The sequence below is a fragment of the Mya arenaria genome, chromosome 16 (genome assembly GCF_026914265.1).
Source record: "Mya arenaria isolate MELC-2E11 chromosome 16, ASM2691426v1".
In the NCBI taxonomy this organism is placed as follows: Eukaryota; Metazoa; Mollusca; class Bivalvia; order Myida; family Myidae; genus Mya; species Mya arenaria.
This window is the reverse complement of record NC_069137.1, coordinates 51,068,432-51,082,788: the sequence shown is the minus strand read 5'-3', so window position 1 is coordinate 51,082,788 and position 14,357 is coordinate 51,068,432. Positions and strand designations below refer to the sequence as shown.

General features: G+C 32.5%; 1 protein-coding gene across 2 annotated transcripts in view; it reads right to left on the bottom strand.

Annotated features, from left to right (window-relative positions):
* Positions 1-3,305: 3,305 nt before the first annotated feature.
* The window catches only part of LOC128222623 (uncharacterized), an 11,775-nt gene continuing 723 nt past the window's right edge, over positions 3,306-14,357 (bottom strand). The window contains exons 1-7 of one of the 2 annotated variants that reach the window (XM_052931713.1): positions 13,012-13,101; positions 11,239-11,328; positions 9,799-9,979; positions 9,186-9,560; positions 6,990-7,130; positions 5,853-5,933; positions 3,306-5,262 (exon numbers count right to left, since the gene is read on the bottom strand). In XM_052931713.1, the coding sequence (XP_052787673.1) occupies positions 5,174-5,262; positions 5,853-5,933; positions 6,990-7,130; positions 9,186-9,560; positions 9,799-9,979; positions 11,239-11,280 (909 nt within the window). In that variant the 5' untranslated portion in view covers positions 11,281-11,328; positions 13,012-13,101 and the 3' untranslated portion in view covers positions 3,306-5,173. Of the gene's footprint in view, positions 5,263-5,852; positions 5,934-6,989; positions 7,131-9,185; positions 9,561-9,798; positions 9,980-11,238; positions 11,329-13,011; positions 13,102-14,357 lie in introns of those variants that run through there. The other variant, XM_052931712.1, reaches the window with a different exon arrangement.

The window sequence follows — 14,357 nt, the reverse complement described above, 5'->3', positions numbered from 1 at the left end:
AACAACAACACGTTTTTTTTTCAAATAACATCGCTGTTCAGCATTGTAACAATGGTAACCGCATGTCTCTGTTCAGAAGTCGGAATAATACTCGATTTGATGGGATGGAACCACAATGTATCAAATGTCCTTAAAATATTTGCCTGTAACCCGTGTAACAAAATGTGAGTGGGTTGGGTTACAAATGTCGAAGTCCTCAATTTATTGACCAATTTGCTTCATGAATGTCAAAATACATAATTACAAGAATGCTCACATTTCATATCATAAAGAGAGTTTCATATAGGCTTATATCTGAAATTTGTTTATACTATCGGATGTATATGAGCTGTAGAAAGGACTGGATTTTCAGTAAGAGTCAGTACCATAGAATGTAAACAGGCATAACCATTATCGGAGAGAGTATCTAAATTGAATGTTGTTGGAATGTTTTCAGGGTTGGTAAGAATACTGATACATAGTGGCTAAATTAACAGAATAATAAGCAAAATGTTAACAACTTAGGCCAGAAAATCTTCCAAAATGTGAAGTTTCAGTTTCTCCGAAAGTAATTTTTGGAGAAAATGTCCAACATGTCCTACTTATCTATGCAGTCTAGGAAAATTGCCTACCAAACTCATTATGAGAAAAGTGCTTATCAGTCCATGAATTAATTTATCCATCCCTCTGTGTACTCCCAGATGTTTCTTGTTCTGTAGTTTAGGCCCATATTTCGCCAGGCTTCCTAGAAATGAGGAAGACATTGCGCCTGCTGACTCAGCAATATGTGACGAGTCATGCCTGGCCAAATTTTATACACATTGAGAAAAAAATAAAGTACAATGATAAACATTAGTGAGGCTAGGACAGGCCCGATACAAAATGCTGAGTCAGTAGGCGAGGTCAGGCGTACACTGGCCAGGCTTTTTATCTTTTTGTGTGCTATAAATATGGAAAAAATAGCTTTATGAAAACATCAAGGGACTTATTTTATTCTGAGAAACAACGTTGATCATTAAAAAAGAACATATCTGATTATTAAGTTTTAAAGACGCAAAATATAGATTGATGCCAAACGTTTTTTTTTTAATTTGAAACATCGCTAATTTGTTATGTACCCAAATCCTATGCATTATAAGAATAAAATAATAATAATAATAATAATAATAATAATAATAATAATAATAATAACAATAATAATAATAATAATAATAATAATAATAATAATAATAAAAATAATAAAAATCTTGCATCAACTTATATTGTACGCAAATTAAGAATGATGTTAGCAAAACTGAAAGCAATATCTAAGAAAATATGTAGAAAGTAATTAAATATAATAAGTAGGTATAATGAATACACCCATATTTCTTTAGATTTCCCGTGTCTTAAAGTGCGCTTCCAGACCAGAGTCGAATTGCAGTTGAATCAGTTCGGTCAGTCTTTCAATGACTGATTAAAGTGACACGTTTGATTCCGTATGCCAGATTATTGATACTTTGTCAAATGTGTTGGTCTCAAGCGCACCATGCGAGCAAAAATGAGAAACTATGTTATCATATTCTGTTAGTTAAAGAGACAATACTAGTAACATCTTTTCTAATTATAACTATGTTGTGTCTTATAACGAATTATTAAGACGTGTTCAAATACTTCAAAAACCGTTCCTCATTTTTCACCCCGAAATGCCCTATGACCACTTTGAACTGAGTTTAGAGAATGTCTTAAATGCGTTTTAGGAACACTGTCTCCAATATTGTTTAAAACTGTTAACAAACAATGAATGAATATTTGCCTGTATTTTTATTTCGATGATCTTGAATGCTTGCGAAAAAGTCATCATCGCCAGTTGATTTACAATTGAAAATAGAAAGTTCTTACTGATGGTATTTAAAGTAACTACATGTATTATATACACTATTTTTTGCGATCAATTGAAAACAATCTTCACATAAAATATGAATATTTTTAAATATATGTGCCATATTTTATATTTCAAATTAGGCAGTGTGACTAGCTATTGGAATATGATTACAATATTGGAATTGACGTTTTACAATAAACATTAACAACATCGATATCAACCACTAACGTTTAAAATGCCGAAATATATTTTAAAAGATAATCATTCACAGTATATTTGGTATGATTTTAATCAACTAATATATACAATGAACATGTTACCTTGTCATTTTGGTGTCCTTCGTTGAAAATGAAACACATACAATACATTTTACACACACACTGTTAAACATTGATCTGTCAAATTATTTGGAATTGACAGAGAATCAGGAATATTTTCATAAGCCTTCAGGAATAAGGGACCTCTTGAGTTGGGCATGTTCTAAAACCTGGCCTGGCCCGGCCCAAAGGTGCTCGTCACATTGCCTGGATAGAGTCATTTTTTTTTATAATTTTGTATTTTTAATATTTTTTTTAAAATGTTTTGTTATTATTTATTTTGGTCAAAATAGTGAATATAAAATATTTAAAAAAATACTCCACAATTTTTCATGAAAGAAAATTAGTATAATATATAAATAAATATAAGGTAAACATGTGCAAAAAATCATCAATTCCAAACGGACCTAATCAATAGAGCATAGTTCCTAACATAATTGAGATAATCTAATAATTTTTACTGTTCTGATAAGGTAAGATTTCCATCTACAAGAAAAATATAACTTTTATGCTAGTAAGATTGACCTTTACGGCATATTCAAACAAAATGCATCGACCAGAAACTGAAATTCGCCATTACGAAAGAACCGGGAGGTTGAAAAATAACGGATTTTTCACCCCTAAAACAAGTTAAGAACAGACTGACATGCAAACTTTGCGCATGCATTACAAAGAGAAGCTTAAAATACCATTCCTACCGATAAAAACTCGTTGAGTAAGACGCGTATTTATCCAAATAGAACGTTTTTTGTTGCAGTATTTCTACTTTCACTTTGGATAACATTTGAATGTTTTTCCAGTTAAGTCATTAAACAAGGAAAGTCGATGGTAGCCGTCCAATGAAAACGCTTCGTGTATTTAAGTCATAGCCGAGTGCGCGGTCAAGGTCAAAATTGCAAGAAAGTGATTCGAAGTGAAAGTAGAAATACTTTACACCTCAACTTCCATTCCTTAAACACGTGATAGCTAAAGTACATCGGCCGAACAAGATGGCGAATAATTCGCCAACTTCAACCTATGATTTCGGCTTTTACGGATAGTGATTATTTAGGTAGGATTTTTAGAATAGGTGCAGAGTACCTGCAATGGAACACAGCTTACTCGCGTGTTTTATTTTTCGGTGGTTTGCTTAGTTTAAGCCAGAAACTCGATACCGATTTTATTTCTGTTCGTACATTGTCCGAATAAGTCTGTTTTCCGTTTGTTTTAGCGCAAAAAGCAGATATATGAAACATAACAGTAAATGCTTGATAAGAAATGAAAGATTATTATTTTGGCCTTTGTCAAAATTATATTTTTTTGGCCATTATTTTGTGTTTTTGTTTCCTTTGAGGTTGTATCAAATCAGAACACTATCAGGTAGTATAGCTGCAAGCAAGCCTCTTTATTAGACTAAAATAATAGCTGTGTAACACGGAATTCTTCTAATCCAGGATTTGAGACATAAAAAATCGCCATAAACATATATTGACATACAGTTATTTGCACTAGCCTCTGCAATAGCTATACTGAATGATAAACTAATTATTTTCATTTTGTCAAGCGTTTATGTCTAACTCTGCTGCTGATCAGGGAGTTATTTCAAGAAATAATGCTCCACTCTGATCAGGACTATTTAAAGACCGATTTGACTATTAACATAATCTGAATCAATGCGCGCATATCCATGACAACCACGACTTATCAAATATCCATACGCATTTTTTTTTCACTACACACTGACGTCACAGTAGTCCTCCGCAAAGACATTGTTGGAAATTCCATTATCGGTCCTGTACATGTCATTTTAGCTACAAAACTGTTAATTTGTTTTAAATCCAAACATCACTACACAAATAACGTTAGAACGGTGAATGTCTCAACAATGTATATTTAGAAACTCTTTTTTTCTGGCGGATTCACAATTCACTTGTCCAAAAGTGTTCGCCTTTTGGTATATGCGTGGAGTGATATAAGCATTTTTATTTGAGCATAACTAGTACGATAAATTTGAAAAAAGTAGATCCTTCAATATTAATTGATAAAAAACACTGCTGATGAAAATTGAAACAAGATCAACCTAAACTCATTTAGATTTTTCTTCATGAGCTACTTGGCATCTAACTGAGATGCGTGAAATTGCGTTTTTAGTCTGCTTAAATTCCGTGTAGTCATTAAAAAAGCGGCATAACCGCAAAAATTTTCGGCGTAACCGCGTAAACTATGTTATTGTTGAGAATTTCTTTATTTCCAATTTAAAGTGATAAGTGAATACACATATAACAACATACAAGCATGGAATGCATATGCACGGATATACATATTATAAGTTTTAAAATACTGTCAAACATATTCTTAAACGTAAAGCAATTTAATGACGGGTTAACATTCATAAAAAAAAATGTTACATCTTCTAGAATAGTCTATAAGTATTTTCCATGGCCGAGAGTTTACCGAGTTTTCGCAAAACTCCCTGCTCGAGGGTTGGTAGATTCTTTTTCTCCCACCTCAGTTAAACAAAATATTAAGTAAAATGTATTTTTGTGCGTATCGAAAATATATGCGTATGGATATGTGATAATTCGTGGTTGTCATGGTTGAGCGCGCGATGACTCAGATAATGTAAAAAGTCTTTTCGGTTTATTATAGTTCTAAGGAGAGTGAATCATTATTTCTTGAAAGGTTTTTATAATTCTACAGACGACAGTCTTCAATAAGGGGGGTAATTACGATATGAAAATCATTTAAAAAGTTCCATACGGGTACATGTTTTATCTTTTTTCTTTCCGTGTGCAAGATAAGAATCTCTTGCATCGTTAATTTATTGGATCTACTTATCTGAGGTTGGAGAAAGTACATTACAAAAAAAGAATTACTGTTCACCTTTGAGAAACAACATGTTTGAAATATATTCTCAATCAACAACAACTAGTTTTTCTATATAAAATCAGCTTGTAACAGTTGGACTTTTTAGAAATTAGGGAGCCACGACTATCCATTTCGACCAGATGGACGGTTGGCATAGCTGGCATTGTTAACCGCTGCTTTCATCTTCTAGACATGATTTAGTATCATTCTTCTCATATTTTTGTCGTAGAAAGGCCACATTTCCTTGTCTTGTTTCTGAAACAATTGAAAATAAATAACATCATGAATCAAGAGTACCCAATGTGAATACTCATTGACGTTCCAACAGTCCCAATTTGCAAACGGCCATTCATCAACAGGGATTCGTTATGTTACGCTATGCCTTTTATAGCTGTGAACATTTGTACCGGTTATGTTCGAATGTATTTTTTTCGATGAAATGGTCAACACTGAATGTTTAAGGCTACGCTTGTTCTTTACCAACAGTTCGACTTATTCTTAAACAAGAGAGTTGTTATTATAACAATTCCTACACAATTTATCAAATATTCAGATCGTAATATGTATGACTCGTTTCTGCAGTGTTAAAAAATATAACTAATCTGTGTTGTACGTCCGAAAGCACATGACTGTGAGCTAATACTGCAGCATAAACATCAATTTTCAAAAGATTATTATTTCACGTCCTGGAAAAGTGCAGGTGAAGTTCAAGAATACAATTAATTTTCAAATTGCTGCCACTTTTTACCGGTTCCCTATTTTTGCATTATTTTTCATTGAAAAAAGATTGCCAACATTTAAGGTTATCTGTTTATACAAATAGAATATCTGACATTTCAAACTACCATTGGTTGTTCGGTCTGAAAGAAATTGTTCATGATCTCTGGAAGAAGTGCCATCGCCATTGACTCCACCGGAACGTGTAGCTGGAAATATACCGCAATACAATGATTCATTACAATGCATATGTATTGGGTTGGTTTTAACCCATTAGATTTACATTTTAAAGACCGTTCCAAGGCGGTACCTAACAATCCTTGATAAACATATACAGTTTTTTATATATAGTGTGAATGCACTGTGCTGTTTGTGGAGTTTTGTGCTGGTCTTCCATGTTTCTTGTTTGTGATTTTTTTTTCTTTTTTTTTCTTCTACGTCTTTGGCTTTTACACAATGCCATTAAAACGGGTTTATGTTTAAACGTTTTGCGGCTGAGCTTCTTTCTGTAGCTTTTCGCATGAATATTGTGAAGAATATTAACTTCAATTGTCTCGTTGCGCCTAATTTGGGAGGTGTGTCCTGCCACTGGAGTAAGCATTAGCATGGAACACATGATAGATACAAAACCTTCTTACATATTTATGATAATGTACTACATTCTGCAACACAAACTTTCATTGTCTTTAAAAAAATACATGTGGAAACAAGTGTATGTTTGCAATTAAAATATGAATTGTAGAACAATTATTAATATACTTTTCAAATAATTATATATGCGAACAACTACAGAAACAAGCTCAGTAGCAAAAAGTTTAAACATTAACCAAGTTTAATGACACTGGGTAAACATAGAACATAAACACAAACAAATACAAACAAGAAACATGGAAAACCAGCACAAAACTCCACAAACAGCTCATTGCATACATACTTTATATATATTGAGAATAGGTATGTTTATCAAGGATTGTTGGGTACCGCATTGGAACGGTTAGTAAAATGAAATTTTCTAGGGGTTTAAACCAGTTTGTGTGCACAACCTCACTTTTATCCTAACAATCCCGAATAAAGTAAAAAAGTAAATTGCAAATCTTATCAAAGTATGGATTAACTTGAGGAAACATTAACCCCGTTAAATGGCACAGGATAAACGCCAAAGACATAGAACACAAAAACAATCACAAATCAGAAACTTGAAAAAAGTGCACGAAACTCCACAAACAACTCTGTACATATATACTAACTATTTTACACTCAAATACCTGTCCTCCTTCTGATAAAAAGTATGACAGCAGCAACAATAAGCGTCACAAGAAGAGCCGATCCTACTGTTGCGCCTATTATAATTTCCAAGTTTGCTTTATGGGGACTTATTTCATTGGTGTTGGTGGTGTTTACAGTTACTGAAATGAACAGTACATGTATAGTTATCAAAATGTTTAAATAACATCATGTAACACAAGGATGCACTGTCTTTATAAAAAAACTGTTTACGATAACACGCTTATTTTGAAACTAAATCAAACAAGTGCTTTTGAAAGACAGAGAGCTCAATTATAATCAGCTTTGGCTTAAAAATGAACGCATTCATGATGCTGTATATATATGCCTGTTGAGCAAAATCAAGAAATAAAAGTACAAACTAAAATGGTTGATCAAGGATCATTACTTGTATTTTGGTTAATTTGGATTTACGTATCCTAATTGTATGATGGCCGTAAACAACAGTAACTCTGTGAAATAGGAAGTCAATTCAATAAACATTGATTAAGCTCTGAGTAAGAACACCAAGTTGCAATAAGCTTTAACCAAACTTTCCATGACCATGATTTGTATAAAGGATGATATGGAGTTTTGTAACAAAAAGTTATGATTGACTCTCAACAATTATGTGAAATATGAAGTGAATTGAAAGAAAAGTATAAATTTTAACTTAATAGTGGAAATGCAAACTTGCCTTTAAGTTTTCTTTGTCGATTAAGGGACATAATTTGCATTTGAACAGTATGAAGTTATGCAACCTAATTTGTGAGGACATTAACAAATTATGTTAAGCATGAAGTCCTTTGAATGAACGGTATTGGAGTTAAAGGTGAAAATGCTAAGTTGCTTTAAAGCGTTAACCAAACTCTAATTCGATCAAGGGCCAACATTTGTATTAAGAAAAACATGAAAATATATAATTTTAATGTGTAATGACCTTTAGCAACCGGGTGAAGTATGAAATCCATTAAATGAACGGTATCGAATAATAAGTAAGAGTTCAAAGTTGCCATAAAATTTTAACAAAATATCAAGGGCCACACTTTGTATTAAGCATAGCATGGAGTTATGTAACCTAAGTGTATACTTGCCGTTAACAATTAAGTAAAGTATGAAGTGAATTAAATGAAAGGTACAGTCGAAACTCGTTGGCACGATATCTCATGGCTCGATATCCTCGTTGGCTCGAACCAGATTAAAAGGACCGATTTTTTTTACCCTATGTTCATATTAAATTCGATCGGGTGGCTCGATATCTTGGGGGTCGATATTTCTCCACGCTCGATGTCATTTTTGCGGTCCCAAGTAAAAAATTCACACTTTATTTTGTTTGCTTGGGTCGATGTCATTTTCGCGTGTTCAAGTAAGAATCTCACACCTTGATTTGTTTGCTTGGCTTTATTTAGCACAAGGCGCCAATCGACAAAAATCGCTTGATTTCACTATAATTATTATCAAATTTTAATGGTTAAACAGTTTGAATAAACATGCCATCACTTTTAGTTCTGTCTCTAATTGTTATCCATGTATATATTTCAATGCATTTTTATGCAACTTATAAGCTATATTTCTGTTACTCACTGTTTAAAATTGCTTGTTTGTTGTTTTCGCATAAATGTATTTTTATAATAAAAAAATTAAATCAAATGATATGTTTTAAGTATCAAATAAGTCATGTTACGAACTGTACGATGTGTAACTATGTCCACTAAATACTCTTCTCTTGCGGAGATAGCGTAGCCAATAGCAAACGACGTAAACGAGTAAAAACAAACAACATTCTGTAAGCAATTCCGCTTGGCTCGATATTCTCGAAGCTCGAAGTATTTTTGCCGGTCCCTAAAATATCGAGCCATCGAGTTTCGACTGTATATGAACTATAAGTGAAAATCCAAAATTTGCCCTTAAACTTCGACTAGATCCTATGTGCCCTAAAACTTTACGTTAAGTTTAAAAGTCAATCATGGGCGATAATGTGCATACAGGATAAAATGGAGTAATGGTATAAAAGTGTGTGATAGTTCTGAACTACTGTGTGAAGAAGTATGAAGTAAATTGAAGTGAATGGATTAAACAGTATTTGAGTTAAAAGTAAAATGTCAACTCGCCCTTAAACATTAACTTGACGCCAACGACGGAATAAATATTATAGCCTCCTCTCTCTTCAAATAAATGCTCGTAAAACGAATTCATACCTTTAAGGTATATCCATCCTGAATTGAAGTCCCTGCAGATTGCTGCTCGTTTGCCACTGACCTCGAAATTATCAATGTCAGTACCAGTAATCAGAATTTTAAGAATATGCCTCTCTACTTTCTTTATTGTAAGTTGGCAAGTTTTATTTTCAAACATAAAGGGTGCATACACATTAGAATCATTGTTGTTGTAAAGTTGGTAATCACCCAAATGTAGATCATAGTTGGCAATTAGTTTTCCATCGACAAGAGCATCCATGAGCTGATTGTTTTCTTGTGTTGTCCATCTAAGGTTAACTTCACTTTTCTGGTTAACTTCCACGAGACAGCCAGTAACATTATTTACAATCCCAGCTTTTCTGTCGATGACTTGACCTGAATGAATACAAAATAGTTTCGTTAGCATACATATGTTTTGAGCTTAGTTCGCACAATGCACTCCATTCAAATGTATGGAAACGAGCGTATGTATCAATTAATTCATCGAGTAGTCTATGTTTAAGATAGTCATATACTGTAATAGTCTTAAATATTTACATAGTAAGTATTTCATGAAAACCGTTTACGGCAGGTGCAACACAACCATTAATATCAATAATCTTTGTATACTAACCCGATGCTGTGGACAGTGTAGAATAAATTAAGAGGACCACTGTTAAGGCATACCACCTGTCTCCATGCCTCGACTGAATTGGATTTCGGGGTAAATGATCACTTCTAACGCGTTTTCGTGTGCGGAAACCGTTATCTGCTTTTCCAACACCAATAATATTTTCTTGCCTTCTACACGGAATCTGCAAAGATTAATACAAACTATAAAATGCCTGATTCTTTTTCAAAGGAAAAAAAACGAAGATAGACGTCTTCTCCAATCTTGTTAATCATCATTTTTTTTTATCTCAATTGATGACTTGTCATCATACACAGATACGCCCATCATGACTGTATTTATATTGGTATAAAATCGTGCATGAAATTGGTTCAAATACACATTTTCAGACCTGCTCAATAATGACCGTAACTCACATTGTAACAATTAAACAGTGAACTTGAGTCTTTGTAAATTGTGTTAAGGTCCGTCGGTCGCACTTTACATTGTAACGATGATGAACTACCGCTTTCGAGAGATGTCGCTTTTATTGGATTATTGCATTCAATACGAAAAAGATGATCGAGAAAATTCAAAACGAAACCGCAAGGATGTTTTCGGGCTTAACGAGATCAGTATCAATTTATAACTTGCTGAGGAAATCGGATGTGTTTTTTTATTAACGGACTGAAGGAAACTCCAAAAGCGTATTTGAAATGATCTAGATTACGAAACAAGAGAATCGGAATACTAAGCTAAACTCAAGACGAATTATTTATTTGTATCATTTTCGGATTAATTGCATATAGTTGAACACTTAAACTTAACAAGCGCACTTAAATTTAAATCATAAACTAATGTGATTTTTTTGTCATAAACTCATTTATAACAATGTTTTTTAACTTTCAAAATGACCGTTATCTAGCAATAACTTTTCTGATTGATTTCATGTGCACTGTTTGGTACTCTGGTGGAAGGTTATGTCCAATACAATATTTAAACTCTGTATTAGAGCCAAACATCTGACTGAAACGACATGAGATGTATTCCGTTTTGTCGAAATAATAATATGTTTTCGGTCAAATACTTACAAATAGAAAGTTTAAATAATCACAACCTATGAAGACAGCATTTAAGTTTTACACTTACCACTTACACATGGAAAAGCATGCATCTTCAAGTATTTTTTATCTGATCACAAAGTTAATTTAATACATGAAACCAGATACATGCCACGCCCAATTACTTCATCGAAAAATATGCTTGATTCTTTTTTAATATTTAGAATCTTTAATCCTGTGGCTCAAATGAAATTGCAAAATAACAAAATCATTTCGCAAAGTTGTCAAAGTGCAGATTGCAGTCATGTTGCTAAATTGAAGTTGTATTCATTGACATTATTATCATTGGAAAAATTCAGTTGTCAATTAAGAATATATGCTTATGTATAAGGTAACCATTTACATCGTATAAAATTTCCATTTTCGAAACTTCGATGATCACCATTTTCTCAAAGAAATTGCAGTTCAACCTGTTGTAACACTCTTTAGAATCCTGAAAACATAAAACAGCTTTAAGTTAGGGGGAAGTACTACTTGTCTCGTCAAATATTAGTAATTAAGGACGTGTGTTTGTTTGATAAATAGACGTCACTGATATTAATGGTATCAGCTAGAAACTTGAGTGTTTTCAAAAGTATTTTATAACACAGTTTATTCACTACAAATCTGAACTATTATCAAAAGAATATGAACACGAGTTGTCGATGTGTAGCTATGCTTCATAATTTGCTGCACAAGTTCCTATGTTTGATAGTTGTTTTATTTATAATATGTCCTCGTGTTTGATAAATCAAATCATGAAACGCTTTATTAAGGTGATTTAGTAGTGTTTTATAGGAAATCGAAATCATTTTTTGCATTTGTTATGATTTAATTTACACACGTGTATATTACTTCTGTACAAGTGGATTTTCACTTTATAAGCTCTTAAAGAATAATTGTTTCCTAGAATCACAAATTTATTTACAATTTGAGATAACTCATTATATCAATTTGTTTTCCATCACTTTTTATTAGCTGATATTGACATGCAATCTAAAATTATGCTCTAAAATGGGTGTATGTACATTAAAATGGCGCATAACAGTCCTGATTGGTTCATGTATATAATCTCTACCAAATAAAAATTAAAAGTGTACACTTTTGTTTGAACAGCTTGATCAAAAGAACGACGGGTGACTGCAAAGCAAACCGGACGAGGCGTTATCTGCTTTGAATGGAGGACACTGGGCATTTCTGCAGCAGGGAATTAGACCCCTGGGTCCTGGAGGATTGAAGTTTTTTATTATTTCCGTCGTCATTCACAAGTCATTTGAGAAAAATTGGTGCCGTAACATTTTAATTGTTAATTGCCACAAATATGGAACTAGCTTTGAAAGACCAAACCAAGTCATGTTCATGATTTCATTTGGTCGTTCTTGCCTTAACAAATACTTTATGATTCGATAACGTAAAAAGACATATACCTTTTATAAATTATTTTGTTGTATTTCAATTTTAAGATTTCAAGAGCATCAAATGCCACTCGAAACCGCCACTTATATAGTGTGTGTAAACAATAATGCGCCGCAATCCCATAATTATAATACCGCCAATAACTTTTATAAAAGAGTAATTGTAACATTGAAGCACAGAAGTACAAATGTCAGGTGAAATAAAACAAAATTGAATTTGTTTAAAATTCGAACAAGCTCTTATATTCACTCATTTTATACCTACATACAACACATAAAGAATGTAACGATCAATTTCATATGATTTATATGATATTTATAGCAAGAAGTCCTCTTGTTATTTCGCAACCATTTATTTTATAAAACACATGATTGTTTACTTAATTTAATTGTTATTGCTCCTTGTAATAGCTTATTTTACAGATATTAAAATGCAATCATTATTATCCATACGTTCATTCATTCATTTTACCTCCGCCTTTCTCAGTCATGAATCTATATGATTTGTTACCTACAAGATATAGAGGATCTGACACTCGTTGTCATTTAATACCAATTTTTATTAAACGAGTTCAGGAAAACTGTTAGTTAGCGAGCCTTTGGCGAGCTTACTAACAATTTTCCTGGACGAGTTTAATAAAAAATGGTATTAAATGACAACGAGTGTCAGATTCTCTTTATCACATGCTTTTTCCAGTATAAAATGGCAAAAAAAAAACTACCTGTTTCACCTGCGAGGCTGAAGAGCCGAATATCACCAAGTGTTGTCATCTCCCGCGCTACATGCATTGCAGGAATTACACATGTGTAATATAAAAAAATACGTGATGGTTATATTAAACCGGAAACAAGGTGTAGCATGTGATAAAACGATTTCTACGATGCAAGTAGCAGGAACGAAAGTATTACATTTTTTATTAACTGTAAGAAAAAAGATTCTTAGACTAAATCAAAACGAAAATTTAACTATTACTCCACAATTATAACATAACACTTTAATTGCTAGTGCACATGTCGATAAATATAATGGTCAACTTAGAATCTGATTATAAATACATTATGATCCTGTAAAAGTTGTGTTAAATAATGCTCTACAAACTTCGACAATATCCTCAGCCTCAGGCAGGAGGAATAATTTTCCCCTTTGCTTGTTTGTTAAAGATCTTGAGTTATATTTACAAAATGATGATGCAAAACTTTTCCAAAGCAGTATACGATATAGGTCTTATATTGTTACCCGTTTGCAGATGGCATGGCCATTGTAGGCATATTATACGAAAACAAAATTCAGCAACATCTTGATATATTGTTTAAAATTGTAATAATTGGGGATAATCAGTAAATACTTATTAAAATAAAAATTGACTTCTGTAATAGGGGATGGCTGTTGCCTACTAAAATAAGACATATCATGGCTAGCTCTTTGAAGTTATAGAATATTTTAACTATTAAGGAACTTTGTTTAACTACACTGGTATTATGCTTTAAGTATTATATTATGTAAATTGTTACTTGATCTTCTTAAACCAAAGATGCCGAGTCGAGAAGTTAATGATTATGTTGCCCATTTCTTTAAGATCCATCAGAAATATTAATTAATTATATACCTATAAATATTCTGTCAAAAAAACTGCATTTTGTAACTGAAAAATATGTTCGCTTTAGTATATTCATAAGGGACGTTATACAGAATCGAGTGAATTATTTATAATCACACGACATTCATATTTTGTATTGTACATGTTTATTTGGTACCATTGTGTCTATGCTTACGTATTTGTGCGTTCGATGAAATTAAAACATTAAAGTTGCACTCTGACTCTCAAACAAGATTCACCCCAATTAATAATATTGTTTTAATATTCGAAAAAAGATGAAAAAATGTCGAAAACAATTATTCTTATGAACGATACCGAGATTAATTTGAAAGAAATGAGCATGAAAACGGTGTGTCTATCTTTATGAGACTAAAGTAGAACCCAGTAAATCTTTTAGCATTCACAAATTATTTGATATATTCCGTATTTTTCTTCTATGAAATACAAGGCTAAAGGTTTGCTATCAGTAA